The sequence below is a fragment of the Protopterus annectens genome, chromosome 6.part0, assembly GCF_019279795.1.
Source record: "Protopterus annectens isolate FY-2018-M chromosome 6.part0, PAN1.0, whole genome shotgun sequence".
NCBI classification, from domain to species: domain Eukaryota; kingdom Metazoa; phylum Chordata; order Ceratodontiformes; family Protopteridae; genus Protopterus; species Protopterus annectens.
The window spans coordinates 787,177,867-787,198,507 of record NC_056737.1 but is presented as its reverse complement, the minus strand read 5'-3'; the positions used below and the strand labels follow the sequence as shown (position 1 = coordinate 787,198,507).

Sequence of the window (20,641 nt, the reverse complement as noted above, 5' to 3'; positions counted from 1 at the left end):
GAAGGGTAGTCTTCCTCTAATCTGGGCCTTTTGTCCGAGGGGGGTTGAGAACACCTGATAAGAGTAATCAAATCCTCAGCCATTTTGAGCATCTGTTTTTTTAGGCATGGGGTCTTGAGAGGGGGTATGTGGTCCTTGTTTTTTAGTTTTCATGGCCGCTTAGATTTTGTGATAGCCTTAATAGGGAAGGAGGAAGGCCTGAAGACACCTTGAGAAAAGGCAGGACTGTCTAAACTCTGGGTTTCCCCGCCAAAAGTGGCGTCGGTTTCTGTAGTCGGAATGGGGACCGAGGAGCCTGCGACCTCAGGCACAGAAGACACCGGTAATGAAGTGTCATCGGTACTCAGGGGCTGCGTAGGCGCCTCACTGAGAACCGGAGAACCGGTAGTCGGCCTTAGTGTGGTGTCAGTAGAAGTCACGGACCTCGTATGTCGGTCCTTATCTTTGCGTCTTTTACTCAAAACTGGAGTCCGAGTATCCGACGACATAATATAATTAAATTTTTTACCAAAATAGTGATGGGCGAACTCCGCCCGACGCTTAATAGTGCATTTGTTGAATCTAGCACAAAAACGGCAGGCCGAGACGTCGTGGTCTGGGCTTAAGCAAGGTATACACAAAGAGTGGAAATCCTTATGCGATATTTGCTTCCCACATGAAATGCAATTATTAACTTTGTCAGACATCGGTCTGAGGCAAGAAAAGTTTCCCCAACGGGGTACTTAGCTTTCAAGAAGACTTCGGCTGAAATATTTCCGTAACTCTCAGGAGCTGGCCGACCGGCACTTGTGAACTGCTTCTGCTTCGGGCACCGCGCGGCAAGAAAGACTGGAGAAGATGGCGTTGGCTGGTTCTTTTATACCCCTGCAGCACTGACGTCAGGGAAGAAGCGACTACAACCGACGCCGGACCTAGACTTTTAATTCGGCGGACCGAGGACCCGCCTGACGGCAGGATAACCCATCTGTTATGACTGCAGCTGTATGCACGATGAACATCTGGTGTGTCCATCAGTTATCGACATCTTTTGTGTACAGGAGTCACACTTTTTGAAGCCTGATTGCTTCGCTTCTTTCCCTTCCTTGGACATATTAGGAAAAAATCCACTACAACAGCAGCCACAATGACAGGAAATCTATCTGACAGGCAAAAACAAAGGTTACTAAACTCTACTCAACTCATTCACTCCAATGGAACTCAGGAAGTTTGCATTGTAACTTCCAATAGGTGGAGCCTAAGCCTTTTGACAGAATCAAATTATGTCCTCACGTTTCAAACAAATGTTCATATCTCTTAATGAAAGAAGTATAAATGGCAAACTCTTCAGCACAAAATATTTTTATTGTGGTAGTATTCTTTAGGTTCTAGGTTTTAAACTGAATTTTATAAGTCCCAGTAAACACAGTAGCTATTATGTTTGTAAAATGTTGTAAACAACTTACAATATCTCAACAACCACTCAAGGTATACACATACTGTCAGCAGTATTTTATTAACCCAGCTGAGAGCTTTCATATGAGGCTAAGGAGTTCGGTCTGTGTTACTTGGTTGTTAAGATATTTAGAAAAATGTGAACATTATATTTATATAAATAAATATCATAAAAAAGTACAGTTTTGTACCTACCATAAATGTAGATGTCCGATAGGAATGCATCTGCAGTCCTTACAAATGGGTTGTCCTGTCGTCAGGCAGCCCTTCGGTCGGCCGGATTCCAAAGTCTGGGTCTGGCCTCGGCTGGTGTCGCACTTCACCCGACGTCATAGCTGCAGTTATTCGGGTATAAAGGCATCAGCCGACGCCATTTTCCTCAGTGTTTCTTGCCCCAGATGCCAGGTGCCCTCTAGGAAGGCTAAATTTGGATAAATGCAAATGTTTCCAAATAGTAGAGAGCAAACGAAAAATAAACATGTATGTACATATATACAAACAAATACACCATAATAGATTCCCCCAGCTAGCTACAAGATGGGCAATACCCTAGGAGTACCACAGAGGGGAAGGAGGGTGGGTAATCCTGACTGCAGATGCATTCCTATCGGACATCTACATTTATGGTAGGTACAAAACTGTACTATGTCCTTCAAGGATGCATCTGCAGTCCTTACAAATGGGTAGAATACCATAGCCAAACTGGGGGAGGAGGAGAAAGGTAATTATGGTGTAGTTAAGATCCCTTGCAAAACAGCAGTGGCAAAACCTGCTCGGGATCTAGAGTATAAAGGTAAATTATAATGCTTGGCAAATGTATGCACGGAGCTCCAAGTAGCAGCCTCTAAAATGTCTTTGGTGGCCACTCCTCGTAGAAAAGCTGTGGTAGTGGCTGTAGCCCTTGTAGAGTGAGGCCTGATGTTTTCTGGAGTTTTCTTCCCATGGTAGGAGTAACAAAATCTAATTCAATTTCCTATCCACTTAGAGATTGTCTGTTTTGAAATTGCTTTTCCTTCCATTCCTGTTGCATATGCTACCAGTAGCTGGTCAGTTTTTCTATTACCCTTGGTCCTGTCCAGGTAGTAGCGTAATTGCCTATGCACATCCAAGGTATGTAACAGTCTTTCTCCCCTGTTTTGTGGGTTGGGGAAGAATGTAGGTAGGTGGATAGCCTGATTCAAAGATACTCTGGAAACCACCTTAGGCATAAAAGTAGGATTTGTTCTCATGGACACTCTATCTTGATGGAAGATCAGGAAGGGCTGTACTGCCATTAATGCCTGTAGTTCAGATACCCTTCTTGCTGAAGTGATTGCCAGCAGGAAAGCAGTTTTCCATGATAAGTATTGTAACTCTGCTGTGGCTGCTGGTTCGAAAGGAGGGAGTGTCATTTAGCACAAAGTTCAAGTCCCATGCTGGCAATGGTGGCTTCCTAGGTGGTTTTATGTTTTTAATTCCTCTCAGAAACTGCCTAAGCAGAGGATGCGAGAAAAGTGGAGGATCCAAGTCGTATTCTGCTGAAATAGCTGATGCATGAATCTTAATGGAAGAATAGGACAGGCCTTTGTGGAAGAGCTCTGCCAAGTATTCCAGGATGTTGGCTATGTTTACCAGTGACACATTTTCTCCTTTTGCAGTACTCCAAATGGAATATCTTTTCCATTTTGCTGAACAATTTTTTCTTGAGGGTCTGCGAGACTCCAAGATAATGTCTTTAACCCTTTGTGATAATTTTGGGTTTTTTTGTTCTCATGCAATGTTCCAGGCAGTCAGCTGCAGTGTTTTCAGGTTTGGATGCAGGGTGTTGAAGTTGTTCTGTGTTAACAGCAAGGGAACAAGGGGTAGGGGCCATATTTGTTCCCGAGACATGCTCCTCAGTAATGGGTACCAATGTTGTCTTGGCCAGTCTGGAGCTATCAGAATGATCCTTGGACGGTCCTCTTTGATTTTCAATAGCACCTTGTGCATCAAAGGAAGTGGTGGGAATGCATATGCTGTCAGGTTTTTCCAACTGAAAGATAGGGAGTCCACCTTCCAAGCAAGTGGGTGGTACGTCCTTGTGCAGAATCTCTTTAGTTGGTGATTGTGGGGATGCAAATAAGTCTATCTGTGGGAGTCCCCATTTTCTTGTAATGGTTTTGAAGATGTCCGGATGGAGCATCCATTCATGGGCATCCGTGGTTGTTCTGCTTAGTATGTCCGCTAGAATGTTTTCTTTTCCTGGTACAAAAATTGCTTGTAACTGAATGTTGTAACTCAGGGCCACATTCCAGAGGTCCATTGCCATCCGGCATAGAGGGTACGAATGTGTGCCTCCCTGTTTGTTGATGTACCACATAACTGTGGTGTTGTCCGTCCTTATCAACAGTTGACCTTGTTGAAGAAATGGTCTGAATGTCTGAATTGCCAGTTTTACTGCCAGCATTTCCTTTTGATTTATGTGCAGGAGCAGTTGGTCCTGAGTCCATGAACCTTGTATGCACTTGTCCAGCATGTGGGCCCCAACCGAGGTCTGAGGCGTCCGTTGTGATGGTTTGGCTTGGCTGAGTGTTGTGGAAGGGCAATCCTTTGTTTGATTGACAGGCCTGAGCCCACCATAGGAATTCTTGCTTCAGGCATGGAATTATAGGAATTTGGGTTTCTAGGCTGTGCCTGTGCTGAGACCATAAATTCCTTAGGTACCACTGTAACTTTCTCATATGCAGTCTGGCATGTGGAACCAATATTATGCAGGATGCCATGAAACCCAAGGCTTGCAGGACTTTTCTTGCTGTTAGATGGTTCTGCTTTGTTAATGCCAAGAAGTAGAGAGGGAGTTGTTCCTGTTTTTCTACTGTTAGGAATGCCATTTGTTTGGATGTGTCCAGCTCTGCTCCCAAAAAGGTTATCCTTTGGGATGGTATCAGCCTTGACTTTTTTATATTGACTGTGTATCCCAGGGCTTGTAGTAGGTAAATGACTCTTTTCAAGTCTTCTGCTAACTTGTTTTTGTTGTCCGCTTGTATCAGGCAGTCATCCAGGTAAGGGTAGATTTGGATTCCCTGAAGCCTGCAATGAGCAATTACTGATGCCAGGCATTTCGTGAACACTCTGGGCGCAGTAGATAAGCCAAAGGGCAATGCTGAGAATTGATAATGCTCTGATCCTGCAAGAAATCTGAGGTATCTTCTGCAATTTGGTCGTATGGGGACGTGCAGGTATGCCTCCTTGAGATCTAGAGTTACCAGCCAAGACTCCTTGCCCAGCATGGGAAGAAGCTGCTGTAGGGTCAGCATTTTGAATTTTGGAACAATGAGGAATGTGTTTAAAGCGGACAGGTCGAGTATAAGTCTCCATTTGCTTTCTTTTCTTGGTACCAGGAAGAGTCTGGAGTAAAATCCTTGTCCTTGCTCTGTAGATGGTACCTTTTCCACAGCTCTCATTCTTAATAATTGAGTTATTTGTTTTAGAGCTTCTGCCTTTTGATTTGGAGGTAGGTTTGGCATTCCTCTCTTCCCTGGTAGAGTATGGAAGTGAAACCTGTAACCTTGGTCTATTGTCTGCAAAATCCACTTGTCTCTTGTGATGTAATGCCAGTTTACTGAAAATAAAGCTAGCTTCCGCCCAAGGGTGCTTCTAGTTGTTCCCTGGTAGGCGGTGCTAGAGCCAAGTCACTGTGATTGTCCTGTAGTAGTGGTGGTGGCTGTGTCTGTGTCTGCACCTCGCTGGTTGTTACCCTGCCACTGGCGTCCCCTGTAGGCACCCCTGGATTGACTTCTGCCTCTTGAACGCCTATTCCTGCCTCTCTGAGCTCTGGAGGAGTCTGGAAAGGACCAATTCTTGGAGGGCCAATTCCTGCTAAACCTTGGAGGTTGGACCTGTAAGAAATCTTTCACTGTTTGTACAGATTTTGCCTTTTCTTCCATCTTCTTCAGCACCTGTTGTGCAGGAGAGCCAAACAAATTGATCTTGTCCATGGGAGCATCTAGTAGTTTTGATTTAACATGGTCTGATAAGGCCTGCTCTTTTAACCACGCATGCCTTCTGATAACTGTGCCAGTCATGGCTGATCTAAAGGAAGCCTCCAGTGCATCATAGCCACATTTTAAGGAATGGTTACTGACTTGCTGAATGTTATGTACCATTTCCTGAACATATTTTTTTGTCTAATGGTTCATCTGAGGACAGTTTTTTAGTTAACTGATCTAGCATAAATTCTTGATACTGGATCATGTGGAATTGACTGTTCAAGGCCCTAGCTGAAAGAGTAGCAGAAGTGTAAACTTTTTTACCCCATCTCTCTAAGGACCTGGATTCCCTTTCAGAGGGGAGGGGGTTTTTAGCAGAGGTAGCTGTTACAGCTTTAGGACCCTGGGAGATAGTCTCTGGGTCTGCAAAAGGAGCCTTATACAAATGGTAATGCGTGTCCGGGACCCTGTAGTACCTATCGGGCTTAGCAGGGGCCAGAGGTAGTGACTCAGGAGCAGTACAAGCATCATTAAAAGCATCATCTACAACAGAGAGAACTGGAGGTATGGCTAAAGGTCTATGTTGTGGTAAATGCAGAAAGGTTCTAAGCCTTTTTCTAGAGTCAGAAAAATCCTGGCCCTGCCACTGAAATTGTTCCCTCATAGCATGCAAGGTTTCCTCAAAGGAAAATTCCTCAGGCGGAGAGGCAGAAGGAATGGACTCTTCAGCATCAGAGTCTTCATAAGGGGAGAAAGGAGCCTCTGGAGGGTTAGTAATATCTGAATAATCAGAGGAATCATCTGTCGAAACTGGCTCAGGGGGCTCTGCTCTAGGCCTCTTCTCTGGAGGTGGGTGAGAGGCCCTGTCAGGGTGAGGTTGGGATCCCCGGATTAAAGAAATGAGATCCTCTGCTAGACTAAGCATTTGAGAACTAGAGCTAGGCCTGTGAGAGGGGTCTTAACAGGCACAGATTTAGTAGATTTAGCTGCTTTAGCCCTGGCAAAGGCCTTAATGGACATGGATGCAGGTGGCCTAGCAGCTCCACGTGCAGGGGTAGAAATATCCAGGGGGATAGTGTCAGACAATTCCTGAGAAACTGCAAGAGCAGGAGGTATATCAGAAGCCGATTCCGCCAGGTTGGAAGAGGCCTCAGTAGGAGGTAATTTTTCGGCTGAAGGAAGAACCGCTTGCTCGGTTTCAGCCGAAACAGAGACACTCGCGGTTGGCTTAACCGCGGTTTCGGCCGAAACCGCAGACCGCGAGTGTCGGTCCTTTTCCTTGCGCTTTTTAGATATTTGCGTATTCGGAGGATCCAACGGCATAATGTAAGCAAAATCGGAGCCGAAAAACTCCTCAGCAAATTCCGACCGACGTCTAAGCGTCTGTCGGTTAAAAGAAGCACAGGCTAAACAAGCTACTACGTTGTGGTCTGGGCCTAAGCAAGGTAAGCAGTAAGAGTGGAAATCTTTATGAGGTATTTGTTTCCCACAAGTTAAACCGTTATTCACTTTTTCTGACATCGGCTGAGGCAAGAAAGAGTCCCCAACGGGGTACTTAGCTTTTTAGAAGTCTTCGGTAGAAGTATTTGGTAGTAGTAATCTCTGGTTCTGACCGACCGGCACTTGCGAACAGCTTCTACTTCGGGCGCCACGCGGCAAGAAAGACTGAGGAAAATGGCATCGGCTGATGCCTTTATACCCGAATAACTGCAGCTGTGACGTCGGGTGAAGTGCGACACCAACCGAGGCCAGACCCAGACTTTGGAATCCGGCCGACCGAAGGGCTGCCTGACGACAGGACAACCCATTTGTAAGGGCTGCAGATGCATCCTTGAAGGACATCAACAGTTAATATCTATCTACCTGCACTAGAGAGAGGTCAAATATTAATGCAGCTGAGTTTGCCATTGTGTAAACTTTAAGATTAAATCATTTAAAACCTTGCACATAGCATGGTTTTGGAATTATTGATGCAAATATGAACAAGCAATATCTGATGCCCAGAGGCGTCAGTAGGAGTTAAATGTAGATGCACTTGGAGGCATCACTTGGATGTAATGAGTTAAGAACAACACACAACAAGTAGGAAAAAGCCAGTAACTAATCAAAGGTTATACTGTTTTATTTATTTTTTTAAACACATGGGGAGGAGAGGAGACTAGAGGAGAGGTCCCCAACTTAAGTGACGATCCTCTCTAGCCAGAGGAGATGCCTCTCTAAAACGATGAAACCTCTATAAGGGAAGGAAGTAGAAAACACGGGGGAAGCCCTCTAACTCAAACAGGCTGAAAACAAAGAGAAAAGATGAACCCTCTAACTAAAATAGGTTCATACGGAGAAACTAAGGCTTTAAGATGGGAAAGGGTTAGTAGGCCTAACAAACAACGACGGCCAAGCACAATAAAGAACAAAAAGCACTAACTATAAAGTAGCAAAAACGAATCCTAAAAGCTCTAGAAACTACTCTACAACAATATTTATATCAAAAACAGTAAACAACAGTATAATACAGACAAAAAAGAATTTCACTTAGCCTGAGCCCAGTGAGATACACCTGATCTAGTTTAGCGGCAAACAATGTCTGGATATTCCTCCCTAGACATTATGGGATAAGGTATAGCCTTGAGCCAGTGGAAGCTCTCAAGCTTTGGTAATAGGCAGAGTCAGAACCGATACTGGGTTCTGAACCCAACCAGCAAGAATGAAGCCAAGATGGGACAACATAACATGCACGGTTTCAGTAAGCTCTAGAGCAAACATACTCGGTATGCAACACGTGACAATCAAGAGCAGGCCTAAGCACATGGCAGCTACAGGGTTTCCAAAGAAGCCACAAGGTTTTCCAGCAAGTTCCAGAGAAAGTGCAAGCTCCACTGCCAGTTCAGTGCAACATAAACAGGAGTCAGCAAAACCAAAATCTAGCTTTATTATTAATTGTCGCAATAGTGGTGCAAATCATGAATCTAAAAGAGAGAAGTATCTAGCATTTGGTCAGCAATCACAAGTGTAAAAAATGGAATCATTTCCAAAAGTTTTGCAAATCAAGTACGCCTCACGTAGTTGTAAAGAAAGGTCACACAAAAAAGCAATTTGGTCAAGTAGTGCCAAAACAGTCAGCTTTCTATGTAGATGATGTATCAGTGCTTGGAGAAAGAGTTGATGCAGTAAACTTATTAACAAGGAGTAAAGTGTTTGGTATGGTCCGGATTAATGGAAAATCCACAGAACTTAAAGTAGACACTGGGTCAAAGTGTAATGTTATATCAGCAGACACATTTGCAAAAGTATGAACTAATGAACTCAAGGTGACCGCAGTGCAAGACTTGTTGCTTATGGAAGTGAAGAAATTCAAACCAAAGGTTCAGTAATACTTTCATGCTATTTGGCTGAGAACTGTTACAATTTATTCTTCTACGTAGTCTGATAACCAGTGCAATCTTTATTGGGTCTCAAAGATAGCTTGAGAATGAATTTGATTTCTTTTGCAAAAGAAGTTCCTCATGTGAGTGCAGTTCCAAGTTCCAACTTTTCCAAAGCCATTTTCTCATGGTGTGCTAATGTTTTCAATGACAAATTAGGCAAGCTTCCAGTGGTGTATTCCATGAAGTTAGACTCCGAGATCACTCCAGTAGTCAGATCAGCAAGAAGAGTTCCGATAGCTATGCAAGATAGAATTAAACCTCAGCTGGACAAGATGGTGCACAACAAGGTGTGATTTGTCCAGTTACAGAACCCACTGAATGGGTGTCATCTATGGTAGCCGCTCATAAAAAAGAAAGATGAAATCAGAATATGCACTGATCCAAGAGATTTGAACAAAGCATCAAAAAGACCATATCATCCAATGCTCACAGTTGAAGAAATTGCAGCTCTAATACCGAATGCCACTGTATTTTATGTTTTGGATGCAAAGAGTTAATTTTGGCAAGTGATGCTTGATCACAAATCCTCATTTCTAACTACTTTTGGTACTCCGTTTGGCAGATAGAGATCCTAAGGATGCCATTTGGAATAAATTCTGCAAGTGACGTTTTCCAGAGTGCAATGGAACAATTTTTTTCAGGTTATCCTTGTGCCATAACAGCTGATTTATTAGATGAAGGCAATGGAGAAGCAGAGCATGACAGAAACCGCAAGAAAGTTCTGGACAGAGCACGTGAAGTCAACTTAAAGTTCAAGCCTGTGAAGTGCAAATTCAAACTTCCAGAAGTTACGTATGTAGGTCATTTGTTTACAAGTACAAGCTTGAGACCTGACCTGATCAAGCAAGCAGCTATTTTGGAGATGTCAGCACCAGACAATGTACAAGGTTTACACAGTTTTCTGGGCATGGTAAACTATTTAGGCAAGTTTATACCAGATTTCAGTGAGTTGACAGCACCTTTAAGAGAGCCAACGCATAAAAATGTTGTGTGGTCTTGGTTACATCATCATCAGAAGGCATTTGATGACCCTAAGCAGAAAATTGCCACCCCACCTACATCAAGGTACTACGATGTGAATAAACCAGTTGTTCTTTCTTGTGATACTTCAACATTTGATCTTGGCGCAGTTATTCTTCAAGAGGGCAGACCAGTAGCCTACGCATCTAGGACATTAACTCAAACTGAGATGCATTATGCTCAAATCAAATAAACTAGTTTTTCTTTCTTGTGATGCTTCAAAATTTGGTCTTGGTGCAGTTATTCTTCAAGAGGGCAGACCAGTAGCCTATGCATCTAGGACATTAACTCAAAACTGGGGTGCATTATGCTCAAATCGAGAAAGAGCTTTTGGCAATAGTATTTGCATGTTTCAAGTTTCACGATTACATTTATGGTCGAGCTATTCAGATTGAAACTGATCATCAACCTCTAGTTACTATTCTAAAGAAGCCTATGCATTCTGCTCCAGCAAGATTACAAAGAATGATGCTTAAATTGCAAAAGTACAATTTCAACTTGGTCTAGACTAAAGGTGAATTGTTCTGGCTGATACTTTATCCAGCTCACCTAGAAGTACAACAGAACAACATGAAGTTGAAACTTTTGACTTTGATGTGATGTCAGCGAGTAATTTTTCCACCACTAGACTTGGAGTTATGCGATCACACTAAGACAGATCCAATTTCACAAAAGCTCAATCACTACATTAATGCTGGATGGCTGTCAAAGCAATCTTGTGCATCACCTGAGGTGCAAGCATATTTTCCTTACAAAGATGAATTGCTGCTGGAAGATAACATTATTTTCAAAGGTCCTAAAATTGTTGTTCATGCTTCCATACAACAAGAATATATTCAGATTTTGCATCGTGGTCAGCCAGGTTCATCATCCACTAAGAGAAGAGCAAGAGAATTGGCATTTTGGCCTTCATTATCAAAATACATTGATAGAGTTCCATCTTCTTTATAGTATGCAATAGCACTAGACCGCATTTGCAGAGAGAACCGCTTCAGCTAAATCCAATACCTGAACTACATTGGTCTACTGTGGCAACGGAGTGGAATAATCAACACTACTTGGTTTTGGCAGTCTTTTATTCAAACTGATTTGAGATTGATTTGCTACCAAATTTAACCTCAACAGCTGTTATTACTAAGTTGAAATGTCATTTCTCAGTTCATGATAGTCGACACAAACGGTATTCTAAACATAGTACTCAATTTACTAGCCAGTTGTTTCAGAAATTTGCAAAAGAATGGGACTTTGTACATGTCACTAGTAGTCCTGAATATCCTCAATCCAATAGTCTAGCTGAACAAGCAGTACAGAGTGAAAATCAATTACTAGAAAAGTCTAAGCATGACAATACCGATGATTCTTGAATTTACATAATCTCAGAAAAATACCCCACAATGATATTCTTGGCTCACTTGCTCAAAGACTTCTTTCCAGACAAACTAGAACTATGCTATTTCATCCAGTTTGTTGCAGCCTAAAACTAACACTAAAACCATCAAGGCTCAATTGTTTACGAAGCGGAACATCCAGAAATCTAGTAATGACAGATCGAGCAGATTTCTTCATCTGTTGAGGGAAGGAGAAATGGTACAAATCCAGACAGCAAAAGGTTTTGATCGAATAGGACAAGTTACTTGCACCTGTGTTGAGCCAAGATATTATTTGGTAGACTCCGAGGGTGTGGAGTATATAGAAGGAATTGCAGATATCTTCTTCCTGTACCACATTTAACATTGTTGCAGTCACAACATTGTATCTGTGATGCAAACTCTACGTCAAAGAATGAGTCAGACACTGTTTCCAGACCAGAATGTGTTCAAAAGTCTGATTTCCGGAAAGTGATTTGAACATTCCACAAGTTAACAATTTTGCAGAAACTGTTCCAGTTGCTAAATCTAATTCCCAGTTTTAAGTCACACGATATGGACGGGTTTCTAAGCCTAGTGTGAAATACGCAGCAACATGGACTTGATTGTGTGGATATATATATATATATATATATATATATATATATATAAATATAATATGTGTGTGTGTGTGTGTGTGTGTACACGCGTACTTAGTATTGTATAATGCATCTCTATAGATTACCTGTGATTTCTTCATGCCAAATAATCTTATGACAAATTGCATAATCTATTTCTCAAAGAGGGAGGATGCAAATCAGAGTGTAACATGTGTGCCATGTCTTTAAGAAGCATAAGAAGTTGTGCGTGCACATATAAATTGTAGACACGTGCAATCCTTAGTGCCATTCTGGAGAAGCAGCCAGTGAGTGAGCATGTATGATTGCAGTTGATAGTTTGTATATAAGTTACTTAAGTTATAGTCTTGAGCCTTGAGTCTGGAGCATTTCTCCCCGGGCCTCCGCTGAAAACAGGCTCTGTGGAACCTAGTCGGACTTTCCCGGTCAACAAATGATAAATAAAATAAAATAAATAAATAGTCAGCGAACCTCTATAGTGATGCGTTTGTATAAAATAAAGATGATTAAACAGAACCCACAAAGACTTGTTTATTCATGTACCGACACGAAAGTGACAAAAAACAAATCCTATCTCCCATACAACACAGACTCAGGCCAGATCACAGCACCACAATCACCCTCTTATCTTTTATGGGCACAATTAACAGAGCCCGAGACTCTGGAAAAATTGTCTCCTCCCTATACCTAGGGCTCTCAAACGCATTTGACAGTCTCCCACTCTTTACTCCTAAGCTAGCTTTTTAAGACTGGTCTCTCCCCCTCTTCTCTTAACTGATTCTCAAGCTACTTAAAAGACAGACCACAGGGTGTTAAATGGCAAAGCTCTCCCTTCTCCATATCTCAACAACCCTACTGAGGTTTCCCCAAGGCTCCATACTTGGACCCCTCCTATTCAGCATATTACTCAACAGTTTTCATTCTTCAACAGGTCAAGGGTCACACATTCAATATGCAGATGACTAGACTATTATATGCTCCATTAATTCAATTTCTGAGCTGCAACACATAAATCAATTACCCTTCACCTCTACAGAGACTTGGATGTATAACAATCACTCTCTCTTAACCCAAGCAAAACCAAAGTTCATGATATTCACTCCTAGGAAGAATACCCCTGTAAAAAGCCAATTTCACTATACTTTCCTATAGTAACAAGACAACTGAGGTAGCTTCCCACACAAAAATCTTACGAGCAATAACAGATGAAAACATGAAATTTGACTTATACATTTACCATAACATCAGCAAAACTCACCAAAAGCTAGGCATCCACTATAGGCATAAATCCTTCCTCAACTCCACCACAAAACAAGTTCAAACTTCAACTTACCTACTACCCTCTCTCTTGTACAGTACTTCACTGTTTATCAATCTTTAATCCTCTCTAAAATCTAAACTTGAGTCTTGCTACAACAAAATCTGGTACTAACACCAAACATCATACCCATCACTGTATAGCTCTATACTCTCTGAACTGGTTAAAACTACGTCAATGCCCTTCCTACCTGCAACTAACAATGGCACATAAAATTATCTTTAAACTATAAGACTGCCCTGCTCTCAACCCGATTTTCAGTTTCTACCATCCAACCAGGCCTCTCAGACCCAAGAATCAGCACCTTCTGACTGTACTAAAACCAAACCTACCAGCTGGTCAGCTTCTGTACTCCTGTTCTGTAGCCAAAGCATGGTATGCCAAATCAATAACTATAAGCACTACTCATAACCTTGATGCCTTTTAAAACCTCACTAAGAGAGACTACCTATCTTCCATCGGGATTTGCACCTGCGCCTCATCTCTCCCTCACAAAACCGAACATCTTCTGCTGAATACAGACATTGACTATGTATCAAGATCAGTTTTAAAATCTTACTGTTTCTACAGTGAGAAACAATTGTGAAATAGGCACTCAACCTACAACTGTTACTCCTTACCCTGGTCAGGCTTCTGAGAAGTAGGAGTCTGAGTAGACTTAGCAGGGGGTACACGCCTAGAACCCTTTTTACCTTTGGGAGGACGGCGAGGCTGTCTGCATACAAAAGCAGATTTAGATGGAAAATTCCTCTGGAAGTTAGGGGAAGGATATACAAAAATATGTTTCAATTCCTGTAAGGCCTTGCCTTTATCCTGGAGGGACTTAAAAAAACTCAGCAGCAGCAAAACCAAAAAGGTACTTATTATCAAGAGAAGCATCCGATAATTTAGTCTTAATAGCGTCAGGTAAGGGCTGAAGATGAAGCCAAGAATAATGTCTCAAAACAAAACCAGATTCAGCAGCCCTAGAGGAAGCATCAGAAGCATTATAATTACATTTAATAGAGTGGCAAGTCACTTGAGAGGTAGAACCTGGTAAAGAAAGGGCAGAGGCCTTCCCTTCCGAATCAGGAAGGTCAGAGGTTGCCTGAAAAAGCTTAAGAAAGAAGGGCTAAAACATAAGTGGTCATATGAGTTTGGTAATTAATAGCCCTAAAAGCCAGGGTAGCAGTAATATATACCTTTTTGTCTGGCCGTTCCACAGCTCTACTGCACTTATCAGAAGGAAGTAGTTTAGTGGATGGCAAAAGTTTAGAAGGTCACAATACAAAGGATCAGCAGAATAACATTTGTACAAAAACTTAAAATTATCAGGCGTCTTGCAAAAATCTGTCAGGTTTCTTAGGAGCCAGAGGTTGCGAATTAGGGGCAACAGAGGCTGCCAAAAAGGTATCTAAGAGGGCAGCCAAGATTGGAGGTAGAGCAGAAGGTTTGGGAGACTCCATATGGAGGAGTTTATAATGCCTCTTTTAAATATCAGAAACCTGAAAGCAGTCCAATTTGAAATATTCCATTATTTCCCCAAAGGAAGAGTCTGGACTAATAGAAGTTTCCTTCTCAGATCCATAATCCAGTGGAGAAGGGGATTTGAGAAGAATATAACAAAGACTCTTCCCCAGAATCCAAATCCTCTTCAGAACATTCCTGCTCCCTGTGCCTCTTAAGAGGAGTAGATGACCAGAGAGGAGTAGGCACAGAAACTCCTCGAGGAGGTTTTAAGGCCATTAAAGCATTAAACAACTCCTGGGTAAAAACCTGTCATTTGCATCAATGATCTTTAACAGCAGGGGAAATATGCTTTTTTTCTTCTTCTTCTTTTGAGGGACGTCCACCTGAAAAATCTTAGGAGGTTCAGAGCCTTGTCGACACTCAAACAACGTAGCAGAAATCTCCTCCTGAACTAGGATTTTCAGTATCCCTCTCAGTCCCTCAGATATAATCAGCCAAGATTCCCCCTCAACATCTGGAGTGGACGTTTGCAAAGCCTTTGAGGACGTGTCACAAGTTGAATCCATGCCGGTTACTGACATGGTTGCAGCAGAGGAATCCAAGACAACAACAGGATGATCCTATGGGCTTTCACCACCCTTGAGAGAGACATCCAGCGGAGGCAAGACAGCAGCTGAATCAGACCGGAGTTTTTTGTCCCTTTTCTTGGCTGGCTGCCGTAGCAGCTTGTGGCAATAATTTAAGGCATTGGGTCTCTAGGTCAATCGACAAAGTACTAAAACACTGTAATGTTTTTTTTATAACAAAAAAAATTCTACTTCCCTTACTACCCAGGAAATACACTTTTCTTCACAAGTTTACAAAAGAAACCACAGAAGAAGCAGACACATAAGGACAAGTTCATTTCTGTTTTGTCATGTCCTGTTTGGATGAAATGGGAATATCTTCTAGCTCATGTCATCTATTCCTCGGTTTTGTCAAAAGACTACTTAACAGAAAGAGATCAAGGAACAGTGAGGGTAAGGAAGTTTTGCCTTACCCTCAAGGCTGTGTAATCCCAGTGTTGTCACATTTAAAGATGTGGGGGCACAGCTCCTCACATGAGGATATAGAGGTGCTTGTTCCTTGCAAAAACGATGCTTTTGATTTTTCTGTGTCAGTCAATGAAGTGTAATGTCAACTTTTTTTTAAAGGTGGCAGTTTCTGTGAATGTCTCTCAGTGTTTAGTCACATGCAAAATAGATGTCTCTCAGTGTTTAGTCACATGCAAAATAGAAGTGCACTATCTCAAAGGACTATCTAAGATATCCAAGGTTTTATGCTACAGTGCTAATTGCATTAATAGAAGTCAATTCATCATCCATCCAGGGACACCACTGAGTACTTTGAGGAAAATCTGGAAAGACAATTTGAGGAAGACGATAATAAATACACTTCTGAAGACTGTGAAGAAAATAATGACGACACATTATCACTTGTTGCCCCAACCAAAGTTATGCGTCTAGTTAGAGGGTGCACACTTACTTTTGTTGATTGCGTTTATTCATACCCCTGTTGTATAACTCATTTACATAAGATGACAGTGACAGATACCAACCTTCTGAAACTGCTGTACTTGAGCTGTGTGGCCCATGCTGTGACTGAAATGTTTGCTGTAACACAATTTACTTCTCAAAAATATTTCAAAGCAATTTAGTCTGATATGACTTGTGCTGGAACAAATTTGCAAATGAGCAGGAAAAGATCAAGAGGTGCAGACAACACTTAATGTGCTAATACATATTTCTGTAGGCAAGAAAAGAATAACAAATCAATGAAACTATGGCTGCAGCATTTGATGAACAATTTTTACTTTTATGACTGACATATGAATATATTGCTATAGGGTGAGACTTGAGGCAGTGACTCCCAAGTTAACAATGCTTTTAAATTTATAATACCTGCATATTTTTTTTACTAATCATTTACTGTGTTTAACAAGAAAACAAGATTATTATACTAGTTTTAGTACAGCATTCTATAAAATACCAATGAAAGAAAAAAAATCTACTACACAAAATGGCACATTACACCATAAAACCATTTCAACTGCATGCAGTGAAAACAGTTTGGCTGGTATGTCTGGGCCTTTTTCCTACTACAGAATGAGTAGTATGAATATCCGAAAAGGTGATAAAACAGGCAGTACCCTCCCTCTTTACTTCTGTATCACAACACAACATCATACTATTGCAATATAGTACTAGTAACTACTTAAAATATTAATACAACATTTGTAGGCTGCTAACAACCAACATGAGTGAAACCAGTACAAACACAGAAACCTATATTCAGTAAGAAAGGAATACCAGAATCTTTTCACCACTGCTCTCCTTCCAGACAGGATAGTGTTACAATAGAATAAAAAAAGAAAAAGATAATTCTATCTGCAAAGAACTTCCACTGTTGAGGTTCACACATTTAGGTTTTCCAAGACCAATGCAACAAAAACATTCCAGTGACTTACAAAGGATATACAGCTTCATGCGTACAGTGCAGAGTTGTGATGTAATCTGGGCTGGGATTGTAAAGCATTGTATACCAGTCAGACAGCATGTCCACCTTGCAAGAGTGGATGGACAGTGTACCCACTGGATCACTCACTAGCAAAGTGACAACAGCAGCGACAATGCATTCCAACAAAGCAGTAATCAACTGAAGTACAGCACTGGAGCTGTGAAAGCAAAAACAAATAAAATTACATAACCATTTTCTGAACTTCTACAATGCTCTTCTACATGATGGTGATTTACAAAACACATAAAAAGACAAGCTCAATAATACTTAAGTTTTATGGTTTCCAACTCATTAGCAAGAATGCATGTATATATTTCATCTACAATTATGAATAAATACAGAGCTGTGAGGTACTCTTTATAATAGCAGATGAAGAAAATGTCTTACTTTACAATACAGACAGGTTACCCAAGTACTCAGCATGGAGTTTGCTCATAAATTCTATAAACACTTGAGCAACACATAAACCTAAACCATAGGATAGGCTGCTACATAATGTATGCAGGCACACCACCTCTCTTCTCACTGCAACTAGTCAGATATTGGAAACCATGCAAAAACTAACTCCTTAATCTCTTCTGTTTCATGGCAAGAGAGCAGAGCAGAACAGAACAAAAAAGGGTTTCCTCAAATCAAAAGTCAAACAAGGTCAGATTCCATCTCCTCATCATCTTGGTGGTAAATAGAAAATTGCCTCTTTCTGGAGAAATGACTATGCTGCTGACTTTCCCATAGCTGAAAAGGTCTCCCCCTCTAAGGGGAAAAAATAACTGAAGTAACCAATGCAACAACAGTATGAACGCAACTGCTCCTTATAAAAGTTCACCTTCAGAAGCAAATCAGAAAGCTATCCATTTGCTGATCTAGCTGATACTATGTGCTGCCCACTAAGATGGCCAATGTGTTTACAGTAAATGATACAATCAGCTGCTCAATTTAATTTATTGCCTGTTTACTAGGATGGTCTGACTGGGCACTCTAGGCCTATTTTCAGCAGAGACCCGAAGAGAGAAACGCTCCACTGGAATTACAAAGAATTTACAGAGAAAAAAATAATCAGTTTAGCAGTAACAATGGGGGTTTAAGAACCATCCAATGGGTAATACAATCAACACAGAGGTTAATGCAGTTTGATTTCTGCAGGAGTCTGTTACAACAATAATCAGGTTGCATTTACATATACAAGCTTCATTTACAAAGGAGCAATAAAAAGCAGTATACAGTTATAAATATAGATAGGATTTATTTACATTTACAGGATAGGGTAGGAGAGCTGGAAAATTAGGGGTTAGTGATAGTCTAGAGATCTGAGACAGTGTGAGAGAGAGTCAGTAAGGGTGTGAACAAGAACACAGCCAGGAGGAGTCTAGGTGCTGTTTTAGGTTGGGCTTAAAACTAGATGAACACCTATCCTTATTTTAGTGGGATAGGCAGGAAGTTCCATTGACTGGTGACACAGAATGAGTACAGCAGATCTCCAGCTGTATTTTGCCTTATAGGATCCAGTCTACACAAAATCTGCTTCCACTGAACAAGACAGGGATAAAAAGAAGGAAGCTTAATCTTTATGGCAAACTGTAAAGTACAGCATACATAAGGGCATGCAACCCTGACACCTCCTAGCTGAAATAACTACCACTAAGGATCTTCCAAAACAGAAAGTCAAAGAAACTAGATAAATATATTTTCTGGAAAGCAGTGTTGTCAAATATTCTCAAACAAAACTCCTCTTACAAACTGCAATGCTGTATAAAATCACTATTAACCAATGATGGAGCACAACTGAAGTAAAAATAAACTAAATAACCATATAACTTCGGACAGCAAGGCATACACAAGAATTATAACAAAAGACTCAACAGCCTAAGGGGCCATTTGAAAAAAAGACCACGGAATCAAAGCATGACCATTAATAAACACTTTAATACACACCAAACGTTAAGCACTTTAGTTCCAAATAACCGCAACTTCCTCAGAACGTTTGGTTAATGAAAAAAAATCAAAGATGAAATATTCCACTAAGACAAACACATGACTTGAAGCAACAGATCACAGTATCACAGCAACTGAAAAACATTTAAACATCATTATTTATTTATGTAGCTTTAAAATAAGTCTTTTATATATTTATGTCATAAAAACTAAAAATTTTATTACAATCTTGAGGCTCGCACCTTTAAAATACTACTTATAGAAATGGCATACTCTAGACCTAGCAACTTATTAGCTTACTCATTTAAGTTGCTATTTTAATTCAGATTGTTCTAATTTCAACTCCCAGTGTCCACCCCTAATACTAGGAAATATTTGTTCCAGCACAAAAAAATAAAAAGATCTTGTGGTCCTGACAGGAGAGTTTTATGTTTATATAAAGAGTTATTCTCATTTAATGTTCTAATGTCATATATATGCTCATAAATGAGACGTTTCAACTGTCTTTCAGTTTTACCTATATAGTGAACATGATAGTGGTCACAAAAGGCAATGTAGACAACCCTTGCAGAATCACAATCACAAGTATGTGGTGACTTAAATTTATACTGAATAATAAGTTGTAGTGTTTGCCCTACAAAAATATATTTATATTGTGGGCAGCGTCCACATTTAAACATCCTTTTGTTGCTTCAGTTAGCTGTAGGAACACTTCTATTAGATATTAATTCAAACCTTTCCTTTAAATTTAGGTGCCTCTTAAATAAATCTGTGGTTGGCACACAAAATTGAAAAAATACAGTTGTGAGTGACCACTTTCCAATTCTCTGTCATAATTTTCTTTATAATACGAGTCCAAGAACCATACTTAAAAACCATAGTATACTCAAATGTGGAAGGTTTTTCTTTATGTAGAACTTCAACAAGACCTTTACCCAAAGGGGCAAAATTCTCACCACATTTTCTACAAACTTCATCTCTAACATACTGTAACTTATCAAATGGATAACTTCTCTCCAAGAACATCTGAAGAAGCTTATCAATTTCTGCAAAAAAAAAAAAAAAAAAGTACGGCAATAGATGTAATTCTAGAGATACGTACCATTTGCCCCTTAACTACGCTTTTTTCCATGGTAAGGGGTGATTGCTCTTGAAATGTACAAATGTGTTGGATTAAGTTGGTTTTCTACAGGGGACAGGCACAAATTTTTGGTTAACACTATCCTTAGTTAACTTAAAGTCCAGATAATTAATAGTCTCCAGGGAGTATGAAAAAGCACATTTTAAAAAGCTAGTATAAGAACTGACGAACTCTGCAAACTTTAATTCTAAAACTCTACCTTTCCACACAACAAAAATATCGTCCAGGAAGTGAAAGTATGTTACTATATGGCTAGTAAAATAAGAGCCAAAAACCATGATCTGCTCCTAAAACCAAAGTATGATATTCACATATACAGGGGCGCAAGCCACCCCCATAGCAACACCAGACACTTGCTTAAAATATTCAACTTCAAAGTACAAAATGTTATTAGACAAAACCAAATCCATAAGTTCTACAAGGATGTCAGTACTGTTGGGT

At 40.7% G+C, this 20,641-nt stretch overlaps 1 protein-coding gene across 1 annotated transcript in view; it reads right to left on the bottom strand.

Moving 5' to 3' along the window:
• Nucleotides 1-20,641, bottom strand: part of LOC122804537 (JNK1/MAPK8 associated membrane protein) — a gene marked incomplete at its 5' end in the record, with an annotated part of 343,239 nt that overhangs the window by 212,642 nt on the left and 109,956 nt on the right. Inside the window, one exon of the mRNA XM_044074462.1 lies at nucleotides 17,078-17,284. Coding sequence (XP_043930397.1) covers nucleotides 17,078-17,284 — 207 coding nt within the window. The remainder of the gene's footprint in view (nucleotides 1-17,077; nucleotides 17,285-20,641) is intronic.